The 12,860-nt window shown below is 49.2% G+C and overlaps 1 protein-coding gene across 2 annotated transcripts in view; it reads right to left on the bottom strand.

Annotated features, from left to right (window-relative positions):
- Positions 1 to 12,860, bottom strand: part of LOC130104491 (cyclin-dependent kinase-like 1) — a 58,595-nt gene that overhangs the window by 31,046 nt on the left and 14,689 nt on the right. For both annotated transcript variants that reach the window (XM_056271061.1, XM_056271053.1), the window contains exons 7-8: positions 7,548 to 7,630; positions 7,418 to 7,474 (exon numbers count right to left, since the gene is read on the bottom strand). In XM_056271061.1, the coding sequence (XP_056127036.1) occupies positions 7,418 to 7,474; positions 7,548 to 7,630 (140 nt within the window). The remainder of the gene's footprint in view (positions 1 to 7,417; positions 7,475 to 7,547; positions 7,631 to 12,860) is intronic.

The raw sequence follows: 12,860 nt of genomic DNA, 5'->3' as shown, positions 1-12,860 counted from the left end.
TGCCAGATGCCATCGAATGTGAGCATTTGCCCACTCAAGTCAGTTACGACGACGAACTGCAGTCAGGTTGAGACCCCTATGAGGACGACGAGCATGCAGATGAGCTTCCCTGAGAGGGTTTCTGACAGTTTGTGCAGAAATTCTTTTGTTATGCAAACGGATAGTTGCAGCAGCAGTCCGGGTGGCTGGTCTCAGACGATCTTGGAGGTGGAGATGCTGGATGTGCAGTTCCTGGGCTGGTGTGGTTACACATGGTCTGCAGTTGTGAGGCCGGTTAGATGTACTGCCAAATTCTCTGAACCGCCTTTGGAGACGGCTTATGGTAGAGAAATGAACATTCAATTCACCGGCAACAGCTCTGGTGGACATTCCTGCCGCCAATTGCACGCTCCCTCAAAACTTGCGACATCTGTGGCATTGTGCTGTGTGATAAAACTGCACATTTTAGAGTAGCCTTTTATTGTGGCCAGCCTAAGGCACACCTGTGCAATAATCATGGTGTCTAATCAGCATCTTGATATGCAACATGGCATCATGACTTTGCGTAAACATACACGCCACTTTCAAGTCAAGTGGCATGTTATCTATTCGCATTTTGAGCTATCCGCGTGTATGTCCACGGCGAAACGAACCGTCATCTTTTGCGTGTATGTCTACGCCGTTAAATGTCCGAGTGACTCCGCGTGTATGTACACGCCGTTAAATGTCCGAGCGAAACGAAGCAAAATGTAGATCTACATCTGGGGAGCGATATTTTTTTTCCTAGGATGGTAGGGGAAGAGTCATAAATGGTATTAACCCCAGTGATGGGTAGGTTTAGGGACGGGGTTGGGGTAGGTCATATATTTATATATGTACAGTAATGTAACGTTAAGTCAACGGCGTTGATAAACACGCTGAAAAGCGATTATGCGTGTTGATAGCACGCCAAAAATGGAAATACGAATTGGCGTGTCATACATACGCCATTTCATGAGATCAGTCTGTGATATGCCACACCTGTGAGGTGGATGGATTATCTGGGTAAAGGAGAAGTGCTCACTAACACAGATTTAGACAGATTTGTGAACAATATTTGAGAGAAAAAGGCCTTTTGTGTACATAGAAAAAGTCTTAGATCTTTGAGTTCAGCTCATGAAAAATGGGGGTAAAAATAAAAGTGTTGCGTTTAAAATTTTGTTCTGTGTATAAGAAGCATGTTAGCAGTTCCACATGCATTATACGGACATTTCAAAAGATCGCTATGTGATCACATTACAACTACTGTAATTTACCGATGTTAATGTAAACATTGTCATTGTAATTTGTTGATTTATATTTAAATAAGCATTTTTGTATTTCTTTTTCAGTTTCACAAAATAATGTAACTGATTGAGAGAAACAACATGATTACTCTCAAGAAAGTCAAGTAAAGAAAGAAATTTACTTCATCTGAGTGGTCATTGAAGCCTCTTCATAAAAAGGAGTTTGGAGTGGCAGCAGCAGAGGCTGAGTTTCTTGAAGCGGCTGCAGCAGAGATTGAGTCAGGAGAATTGAATATGGCGACTGACGTCACAGCGTTTCCAGAGGAGACTATTGAAAAGTGTAAAAGGACTATGTGGACAGTCTTTCTGGATCAAGTTTTCACTATCTACCTCATGTTAAAGCAGAGCCAGACTCCCGTAATCACGAACAGATCATGATCCTGCCTGCGCTGCCCACACTGTAAAACCGAACAGTTATATGCACTAAATAAAATTGAGTTCAGTGCACGCAAATAGTACCGAAAGTTATGTGGACACGACTGAAACAGAACTCCATCTGAATGAGTCTAGAACATTTCTAGATCCCTGCACTAGAGTTCTCAACGGGTCGGGTCGGCCCGAGAAACCCGACGGGACCCGCGGGTTCGGGTCGAAAATATAAGCAAATGACTCGGGTCGGGTCGGACCTCGGGCTTAATCTTTTCCGCTCAGTGAAAAAACAAACAAAAAAAACATTTATTAATCATCGCTGCGGTTCACTGTAAATAAAGTCTGGCTGCTGCGTGCAACGTGCATCGTGTATCAACAGCAGCGTGTATCCCAAACTGGCTCAGTTGGCACGGCAGGTCCTCTGTGTGCCGGCCAGCAGCAGCAGCAGCGAGAGGGTATTCAGTGTGGCTGGCCGTACCATTGAAGAGAGGAGAGCACACCTCAGTCCATCCACTGTGCACGCACTACTGTTCCTCCACGATGCCTTATAAGCATACGATTATGTTTGTAGGCTAGGCCTTTTGTTTCAAAACTCTTCAAAAATTGTGTGGTGTGAAAAGTAGCCCGCCCGCTTTTTTTTTCTTTTTCTTTATTATTGTATGAAGATTTTTATTTAAGGCATATTTAAATAGCCTATTTATATATTTAAAGTGTATATTGTTTCAGTTGTTTGTATTTTTTGTATTGTTAAAAGGCGTGAACATTAAAGGTTGATTTGAATTCCCATCCGCTGGTCATGATAGTACGTGTATGAGAAAAAAAGAATTGGCGTCGGGCCGCGGGCCGGGTACGGGCAGATAATTCATGTTGATGTGTCGGGTTACATCGGGTCCGGGCTTTAAAACGGGCCGGGTCGGGTCGGGTTGTAATTTTCAGGCCCGTTGAGAACTCTACCCTGCACGATAATTGTATAATTAAGTGATTAATTAAGAGATGATTGAGCATTAGTGATGAACACCTGCTGTTAACAAGCAGAATCACTGAAGGAAAGAGAAACACAAGAACTACAACTGACTTCTTGCCACAGCCTTAGTTGAAATCAACTGAAGATAAAAGATGTTAAAACTCTCAAGATCTCAGCAGAGGATGATTAAACAACTCCACAAACAACATTACCAGCTTCACAAAAAAACCTTGAACAGACAAGGTCACAAAATAATCATCAATGTCTTCATTGTAAAAACATACAATGAAGCCTTTAACTCACAAGTAAAAAGTAAAAAGCTAAACTCACAGAAAATTCCAGAGAGGCATAGGTGTATCTCGTCCCCTTTAAATCCTTTTCTTTCTCCTTTTTAATCAAAACTAAACTCCGTAAACACTTTAGCAATATTCTAATGCTAATAGAGCATATATATGTCACCATACACTGTGATATTTATAAGTTGAATGTGCGAATTGGAAACATCAATGTCATTTATAATGAATGCAAAAAAAGTTTGTCATTTCATTCACATAAATCCATTGATAGATTTCATCTAGGAGGTTGTTTCTTTCTTTTTCCACGGGGCGTCAATGTTCATCAGGAAATCCATGCACGAGAGAGAGAGCTGCCTCTGACTTCATGCATAAACCTCATGCAAAATCCGGAAATAATTTTTTCTGTTCGCCACATTACGCGTTCGCATTGGCCAGTATCGAGTTCAAAACTGATCACCATTGCCACATTAATAACCAAGTGAAAATATATATTTTATAAAAGTAATATTTCCTTTTATAAATTAATTTCTTTTAAATAGTTTTCAAAGGTCTTCACATTATTACGTTATTAAATTAATCACATTCTTTTTTCTGTTACTTCCTGGTAACCCTGGGTAGTTACCTTAATTTTTATGAATCCTAATTATTTTAAAAACATATTTGTCTAGTTGCCAGACATGGCTGAATGTATTGCTGTCCAATTAAAACAAAAAAAGACAATTTTATTGGTCTTTTTCTACATAATACACAAATTAATGCTTTCATACAGAGACACTAAAGCCCCCATATTACATGTGAAAAGGGACATGGCCATGGTTTTACCGTATTATGGTCTACTTGAGCCGTGATGCTTGGACTCTGATAATTGCCGTTGGTGGTTATAGTTTTATTTGGTTGTTTTTGTTGTCTTGGTTCCCTTTCGATACGGTTCACTTGCATTGCGTCTGCTTTTAGCTGACGCTTATGGGGAAAACTCCTGTTTTCTTTTTTAATTCCGAAGCCTGATTGGTTCACGTCTGTGCAGTGGCACAGACAAATGGGATTTCAGCCCCCCAAAGGGGCTGGGTTGACTGCCTATAAAGTCTTGCAGAAACGCCTCTATTTCAGATCTTTTTCCTTTAGCATGAAGAACATCATCTGGCGTGAGTGGTATGGTCTCGTTTGGCGGGTCTGATGACGCTGCCGAGTGCAAAGAGTGGGCGAACTCTGGCGATAACTAGCCTCTTTTTCCCTGAAGTACATCAGGAGCTCACTAAGACCTGGCACGCCCTGTATTCTTGTCCAGTCTTCTTCTTTGGCTGCTCTCTCTAAAGTGAAAAATGAAACACGAGGCTACCCCCAGTAGAAAACTCTGCCCACCTCAGCCCGCCTACAGCGATCAGTTGGAAACCCAAGTCCGGTCATCTGACCAAGCATTGCAGGGTTACACCAAGCCGCCTGCATACCATGGCGGTACTTCAAGTATATCAGTTTAAACTTCTCCATGACCTGGACGAGTCTGGACCTGACCCGGCTTAATTCAAAGAGCTGCACAGTGCAACTGACCTGGCCCTGTGTGCTACTAAAGACACCGCCCAAGCCATTTGTTGAGCTATGGCCAGCCTAGTGGTGGTGGTGCGCAATTTATAGCTTAATCTCATGGAGATTAAGGACGGTGATAGTACAGTTCTTCTGGACACCCCCATCTCACAGTCAGACCTGTTCGGCTCCGCGGTAGATGCTTCATGGAGCGTTACAATGCGGCACAGAAATCATCACAGGCTATGCGTCACTTCCTGCCTAGAAGAACTAGCTCGTTTGCTGCCTTTAGTCGCCCCAAGACGGCTCAGCCGACTCAGCAGCAACCCAGGCCAGCCTCAGAGCCTGTCCAGCTCCAAGCATGAGCGGAGCCTGAAGCCAAGCCACGCTACCCATTTCCAAAGCAACAGGGCCCCTGCCCCAAGCTGGAGCTGGAGCTCGTGCAGCCAAAGCAGCCCTAATACATCAGAACGGAGGAAGAGAGGGTTATGTCCCATCGAGGCCTAACCAACCCCAAAACGCGCCCATCTTCAGGTCCCCTCTTCAGTTCAGGGTGCTGGAGACGATGTAATTGCTGACAAACTCCCTATCCACAGGTGCCTATGGCAGTGAACCAAACAAAATGTTTACATTCTCCTCCTCTCAATGCTGTAACAGGTGCCGCTCTCCCGCTCCAGCATGAGATGCAGCCTATAGCACTTCTAACAAAATTTTTACATTCTCACAAAGAGAGCATTCCTCTCAATACTGTAACAGGCGCCGTTCTCCCGCGCAGCCCATAGCACTTCAGCCATTTGCCACTCGAGTCCAGGCATGGCAAGCCATCCCCGGAGTGTCGATTTGGGGATAGTAGAACGAGTTTACTTGCTCCAATTCACTCGCAGACCTCCATGTTTCAGGGGCGTGGTCCACAGTCGGTCTCAAACAACAGCTCTCATGTCCTCAGAGCCACAGTCTCTACTGCAAAAAGGTGCCGTGAAGAAAGTCCCCACGGAATGCAGCGAGAGAGGCTTTTACAGCTGCTACTTCCTCGTCCCCAAGAAAGATGGCAGCCTCAGGCCCATTATAGATCTGAGACGTCTGAATCGCGCCCTCATGAAATGGCCATTCAGAATGTTAACTTTCAAACAAATCGATTCACAGATTCACCCTGGGGATTGGTTTATACCAGTGTATCTGAAAGATGCTCACTTTTACATCCAGATAGCCCCCCATCACAGATCGTTCTTGAGATTCGCATACCTTTACTAAGTGTGTAGAAACGGCTTTCCCCCCTCTGAAACAGATCCGCATGCTCAACTACCTCGACGATTGGATACTTTTAGCACAGTCGAGACAGGAGCTATGCGCCCATGGATCCCTGCTCCTCAGCCATCTGGAGAACTTGGGTTTCAGAGTCAACTTTGGCAAGAGCTGGCTGCTCCCCAGCCAACGCATCTTGTTCCTGGGGTGGATTTCAACTCAGGAAAATCAGGAGCATGGCAGCCTTATTCAGGGAAGGTTACTTTCTTCCCCTCAAGAAGTTTCAAAGGCTACTGGGCCTCATGGCAGCAGCCTCATCAGTAGTCCTGCGACTACTCCAGCTCTGGTTAAAAGGCCGTGTCCCGCCTCATGCATGGCGCATGGGCTGACTCACTCTCAGGGTGACCCACGGCTGTGTCAAGGCCTTGGTCTCTTGGACATCTCCCCGTTTCTACCAGGATGGGACGATGCTGGGCTCTGTCTCCAGGAGGAAAGTGGTTGTGACAGACCAAGACGGGCTGGGGCGCCCCGTGCGACGGTAAAATTGCCTTCGACTCATGGGCGATGAAATGATGATGAAATGGCACATCAACCGTCTGGAAATGATGGTGGTAATTTTGGCCTTGAAGGAGTTCATGACAGAACTCAGGGGCCATCATGTCCTGGTCGAACAACAGGACATTCCTAAACCACGAGGAACCAGGTCTTGCCCTCTTCACAGATTGGCGAACCGGCTTCTCTTATGGGCACGAAGACGAACGAACCTCCGCTGAGTGAGTCGGACCGCTAGCGTCAGTCGAGCGAGTTGGTGATTTGCAGGCTCTATCTGTGGAACCTTCCTGCCCTGATTTTGGCACCAATGACATTACTGGCCGAAAAAAGGTGATGTGCCAAAAGTGCTCTTCACCCTGTTCAGAACGTAGGTGATAGAGCTGTTAGCTCTGCCGCTCGAACCCCATCCACTCTGTCCCGCAAGGGCCTTAAGAGTGTATATCGAGGGCTCAGGCCAGTTTCTGCAATCAGAGCAGCTGTTTGTTTGCTTTGGAGGCTGCAGCAAAGGACTTCCAGTCTCAAAGCAGACTTTCCAGATGGATTGTGGACGCAATAGCACTGGCTTATAAGTTTGTGGACTTGTCATGTCCACTGGTAGTCAAGGCCAACTCCTCTAGAGGTATGGCCTCCTCCTGGGCATGGTCCAGCGGAATCTCCATCGCAGATATCTGTGTGGCGAGGTTTTCCTCGCCGTCCACTTTTATCAGATTTTATAACCTGGACATCCCTGTTCTTCAACCTAAAAGCAGACGCAATGCTCGTTCCCGTAATCCCAGGGAACCAGGGTTAAGTGAGTAAATATATAATGATTTTGAGAGCAGAACTTAGTGAGGATGTTATCCTCAATTTACCAAAAAATGTTATTCTGTTATTATTAACTCACTCATGTTATGCATTTACATGTATGCATTCGGTAGGTGCTTTTTATAATCGACTTACATTTCATTCACGATGTACAAGAATCAGTTCAGTTCATGCATTCCTTGGGAATCAGTCTTCTGATCTAGACATTGTTAGTGTCATGCTCTACTGTTTGACTGCATTGTGAGAACCAATGCCATTCATGATGTTTACACACCATTGTTGAATTAAGCTGTGACCTTTGGCAGAGGTCAAGAATGTCACTGTCTGTGGAAAAGTGATATATGAGACTTACTGTATTGACATCTCACCTTCATCACAGTAATAGCATGAGGAGAAACATCATGAAACCTCTTCTCTAGCGGCTCCTACAACAACAACAATATCAAATTTAGTTACCTTCCACAATTATTTTTTTTGAAGTGTAGGTATTTATGTTACCATGGTATCAGGCTCGGGGATGCTGACTCCGCTAAAGAAGACATTGGACCGGAACACCTGCTGATGACGTGGGATCAAGTCACCTATCAGGAGGTCAAAGTTTAGATGTTAGGAGCCAGTGTATTACTGGGTTTTTATAGAGATTTAGACTAAACTTTAGTCATACAATTGACCCCTTGAAAACGTACTCGGTTACTAACGTAACCTCGGTTCTCTCTAGAGAGGGAACGAGTACTGCGTAATATCTTACGCTAGGGGAAAACCTCTTTTCCTCGAGATATTGAAGCCAAAAAATTATCCTTAATTTCGTATTAATGCAAAACGCATTGCAACAGCAAGCAGACATAGGCAAGGCGGCTTAGCGCGCCTATTGGCTGGCCTGTGGCAATTGCAGCAGCCTATCGAGAGAGGCCATTCAGTGACAGTCCAATGAGGGCGATTCGCGCCCATTGCGTCATGCTCCCGCCGTAACGGGCGTGGCCTAGCCTTATAAATACGGCTCGATGGGCTGATATCCTCTGGTTTTCATCGCTGAAGCAAACCAGCGTACTGCATGCACGGGAAGATACGCAGTACTCGTTCCCTCTCTGGAGAGAACCGAGGTTACGCTAGTAACCGAGTACGTTCTCTTACGAGAGGTTCTCTCGTACTGCGTAATATCTTACGCTAGGGGAACACAATGCAAAATGCCGTGCGTGCTGGGATCCGACACCAAAGTCCCAAGGGCATGTGCCCGGGGCTCATATAGTGCACAATCACCAGGGACTCACACAGAGTCCGAGAAGAGAGGCTGGAAGCATCATTCTCAATGTCATTTAGCATCCTAAGGGAGCTAGTCACTTAAGTGTTCCACACAGCCAGGGCGAACCATTCAGCCTGAACTGTGCAAAAAACCACAGGTTTAGTTGCCCGTGTTAGCTTTAGTCGGCCGCGAGCCGTGCTCAAGCGGATGCAGTATTCTGAGCCGAAGTTCGGTGCAGATAATACTATTTAACCGACAACAGCTTGGCCTGTAAGGCGGGAACTTCCAGGTTATAGAACCTGATAAATGTAGACGGGGAGGCCCAACCTGCCGCCATACAGATATCTTGAAGTGTAACTCCGCTAGACCAAGCCCACGACGAGGCCATACCCCTCGTGGAATGCGCTTTAACGCCTATAGGGCACTCGAGGCCCAATGACGCGTATGCCAGCGCTATGGCATCGACTATCCATCTGGATAGGCTCTGTTTCGAAGCGGCTAGTCCCTTAGAGCGCCCGCTGAACGAAACGAAAAGCTGCTCAGTCTGTCTGAAAACTGACGAGCGAGACACATAAGCTCTTAATGCCCTAACTGGGCAAAGGAAGCTCACGTCCCTTTCCTCGCTACAGACCGGCAGAGCGGACAGGGAGATAACCTGGGCTCTGAACGGCGTATTGAGAGACTTGGGAACATATCCATGTCTTGGTTTGAGTATGACTTTTGAGTCATTTGGCCCAAATTCCAGACATGTCGCGCTCACCGAGAGCGCTTGCAGATCCCCTACGCGCTTCACTGAAGCGAGAGCCACGAGAAACGCTGTTTTGAATGACAGGTGTTTCATATCCGACGAGCGGATTGGCTCGAATGGGGCACCTTTCATGGCTTCCAGAACCGTGGAAAGGTCCCATATGGGGACTTAGGGGGGTCTGGGAGGATTCAGCCTCTTAGCTTCCCTGAGGAAGCGGATGACCAGATCATTTCTTCCCAGTGACCGGCCGGTCGCAGGTTCTGTGAACGCCGCTATAGCCGCCACATATACTTTGAGCGTGGATGGGGTTCTGCCCTTATCCAGTAGCTCTTGAAGGAAGGAGAGAACTTCCTTAATCCCGCAGTCCGGAGGTGAAAAGCCGTGTGCTTTGCACCATCCAGAGAACACCGACCATTTTGAGGCATAGAACCGCCTGGTAGACGGCGCTCTAGCCTGTGTGATCGTGTTTTGCACTCCCTCAGGGAGGTTTGCAGGTACCCGTTGATGGCCCATGCGTGCAGGGACCATTGCTCCGGGTAGGGATGCCAGATTGAACCCCTGGCTTGAGAGAGGAGGTCCTTCCTCATCGGTATACGCCATGGGGCAGTGCTCGTCAGCTGCATCAGGACCGGAAACCATGCTTGGTTTGTCCAGAGTGGCGCCACGAGGAGCACTGAACATCCATTTTCCCTTATCCGATCCAGCACTTGGGGCAGGAGCGAGATGGGGGGAAAAGCATAGAGGGGGCAGCGGGGCCAGACGTGGGCCAGCGCATCCCTGCTCTTGGAGAAAAACTTCGGGCAATGAGCGTTCTCTTGAGACGCAAACAGGTCTACCTGCGCTCTGCCGAATGTCTTCCATAGCAGACTGACCGTCTGCGGGTGCAGAGACCATTCCCCTGCTGGAACATTGTTCCTGGACAATCTGTCCGGACCCAGGTTCAGGTGGCCGGGCACATGTGCTGCTCTCAGTGAGCGCAAATTGTGTTGGGCCCACACCAGGAGGCGTTCCGTCAGCCTGTAAAGGTTTCGGGATCTGATGCCGCCCTGGCGATTTATGTAGGCCACCACTGACATGTTGTCCGAGCGGACTAAGACGTGATGGCCTTTTATTCGGGGACAGAAGCGCCTCAGCGCGAGATCGACTGCCATCATTTCCAGGCAGTTTATGTGTAGGAGCTTTTCCCGTTCTGACCACTGGCCGAAGAACGGTCTGCCCTCAAGCAGCGCTCCCCATCCCGAGGTGGAGGCGTCCGTGGACACTACCTGCACACTCGAGGAAGTCCCGAGGTTTACACGTGACTGGTACCAGTCGTTCGCTTGCCAAAGTTTCAGGGCTGCGACGCATTCCTGATTGACCCTGAGGCGAAAAAGACCGGAGGTCCAAGCTCGAGGCTGTACTCGCGCTTTCAGCATGCGAAGCAGACCCAGCTGGAGTGTTGATGACGCTGAGGCCATGAGGCCCAGCATCTCCTGAAATCTCCTGAGCGGAACTATGGTGCCGCAGCGGAAGGATTTCGCAAAGCGCTGAATGTTCAGCCTGCGCTCTGGCGATAGTCGCGCTGTCATAGACAGCGAGTTCAGTTCTATGCCCAGAAAGGAAATTTCCTGGCTGGGAGACAGCGAACTCTTCGCCCAGTTGACTGTGAGACCAAGATTCTCGAGGTGTTCGAGTAGCATGGTCATGTGTTCTATGAGCTCCGGTCGGGACCGAGCTAGAATCAGCCAATCGTCCAAATAGTTCAAGACTCGCATGCCCTGAAGTCTCAGAGGCGCGAGCGCCGCGTCCATGCACCTCGTAAATGTACGGGGTGCAAGGGACAGGCCGAACGGTAGGACTGTGTATTGATATGCCTGGCCCGCGAAGGCGAATCTCAAAAATCGCCTGTGACGTGACGCTATTTGAATCTGGAAATAAGCGTCCTTCAGATCTATTGACACAAACCAGTCCCCCTGGCAAAATTGCCCGAGGATTTTGCTGGTTGTGAGCATTCTGAATCGGCGTTTCATAAGCGCTCTGTTCAGATGCCTTAGATCCAAAATGCACGAAGAGCTAGGGGTAGAATGCGATTCGGGCTCTGGCCGTAATCTAACGACGGCACGGGGGCTCCGGTGTGCTTTGACACAGATACTGTGTTTACAGTGTGTGAGGCAGGGGGCGCGCCGATGGGGGCGTGCAGCCTGGCCGCGCTCAAATCCCCTACAGCGGTGTGCTGAGGGAGAGTGAGCGGGGGAGCCCCGTCGGGCTCAACATGTCCGTGAGAGAATGTGGGCGCGTAACAGCGGGCACATTCACTGCACTGAAAACACCGTCGGCCTGAGCTGACTGAATGTGTGTTGGTTTCGTTTTTACAGAAACCGTGGGACATGTGGTGTGTAGTGTTTGTGGGCACTGGGACGTGGGCACATTCACTACATCTGATGCACAATCGACACGAGGCGATTTTATTTGTGCGAGCCCTGCACCGTGGCGGGCTGTGTTTGTGTGTAGAAATGGGCACAGGTTTGTGGGCATTTTTATTACACTCATAACACCATCGGCCGAGGCCGGAACACCAGAATTTGCAATCTTTATTTGATTTATCTGGGTCGCCGTAAAAACGGCGTTTGGGTGCAGGCAAGCGGGCTGTGGTGCTGACTTGTTTACTGCATAATACACTGGGACAGTCACAATTCTTGGAACTGAACGAGCGAGAAACTTTGGTGAAAGTCCGGCCGCAGCGGGACTTGAACACCGTCGTTTTCCTAGGCGTGCTAGGACGACTTCGAGGCCTCGGGCTTGATCTCAATCTTTGGCCGGGGCCCGCGCTGAGGTGGGCGGCCTGCAGAGCGAGAGCGTGGTCTATGGTCCCGGGCCTGGCGGCGCTGTGGAGCGGTGGCTGAGGCTGAGAGCAGACGGCTGTTTAGGGCGACCTGCTGCGGAGCTAGAGCGCTTCGGGAGGAAGTGCTTCAGAGCCTGTGATGTCTTTTGAACTTCAACGAACCTTTCCGCAAAATCTTTGACGGATGACGAAAAGTCCAGTCGGTGAGATGGGCGCATCGAGGAACACAGAGCGCTCCGAGTCCGGCATCTCAGACATCGTAAGCCACAAATGTCTCTCGGCGACAGTGAGAGACACCATGATCCGTCCCACGGCCTGTGCTGCGGATTTCGCGGCGCGAAGAGCCAGGTCTGTAGCGCTGCGTAGATCCGGCACGCCGATAGCCTCCTGGCCTTCCTCGTCCATTTTCCGGAGAAGGTCGGCTTGAAGTATCTGCAGCACGGCCATAGAGTGGAGAGCCGACGCAGCCTGCCCAGCGGCGGTGTTAGCGCGGGAGTGCAGAGCAGACGTGGTGCGGCAAGCCTTTGATGGTAGGGCCGTCTTAGCTCGCCGTCCAGTAGAGGGCGGGCAAAGATGGGCCGCTACGGCTTCTTCCACGGCGGGCAGGGAGTGGTAGCCTCTGTCTTTTGCACCGTCCACCGTGGAGAATGCAGCAGAAACAGAGGGACGCACTCGGGCCGAAAAGGGGGCGGTCCAGGACTTTGCCACTTCTTTGTGAAGCTCAGGAAGAAATGGTGCTGGCCTGGACGGCGCTGTGGTGCGGTCGCCTTTCAGGAAGCACCCATCTAGCCGGTTGCGCGCGGGCTGCGCGGGCGCCTCCCACTCGAGGCCGAGGCTCGCCACGGCCTGCGAGAGAAGGCGCATCAGTTCCGACTCGATGCTGGCTCTCTTAGATGACTGTGCACTGGCAGAGGTGGGGAGGTCCACGGAGCTCGCCCAATCCTCGCTGTCCGATGCTAGTAGAGAGCAGCTGGCCTCCCCTGCAGAGATCGCTGGCTCGTC

Source organism: Rhinichthys klamathensis, unplaced genomic scaffold (assembly GCF_029890125.1).
Source record: "Rhinichthys klamathensis goyatoka isolate OS25496 unplaced genomic scaffold, OSU_Roscu_1.1 h1tg000014l_1, whole genome shotgun sequence".
Taxonomy (NCBI): Eukaryota; Metazoa; Chordata; class Actinopteri; order Cypriniformes; family Leuciscidae; genus Rhinichthys; species Rhinichthys klamathensis.
This window is presented reverse-complemented; position numbering and strand designations above follow the sequence as displayed.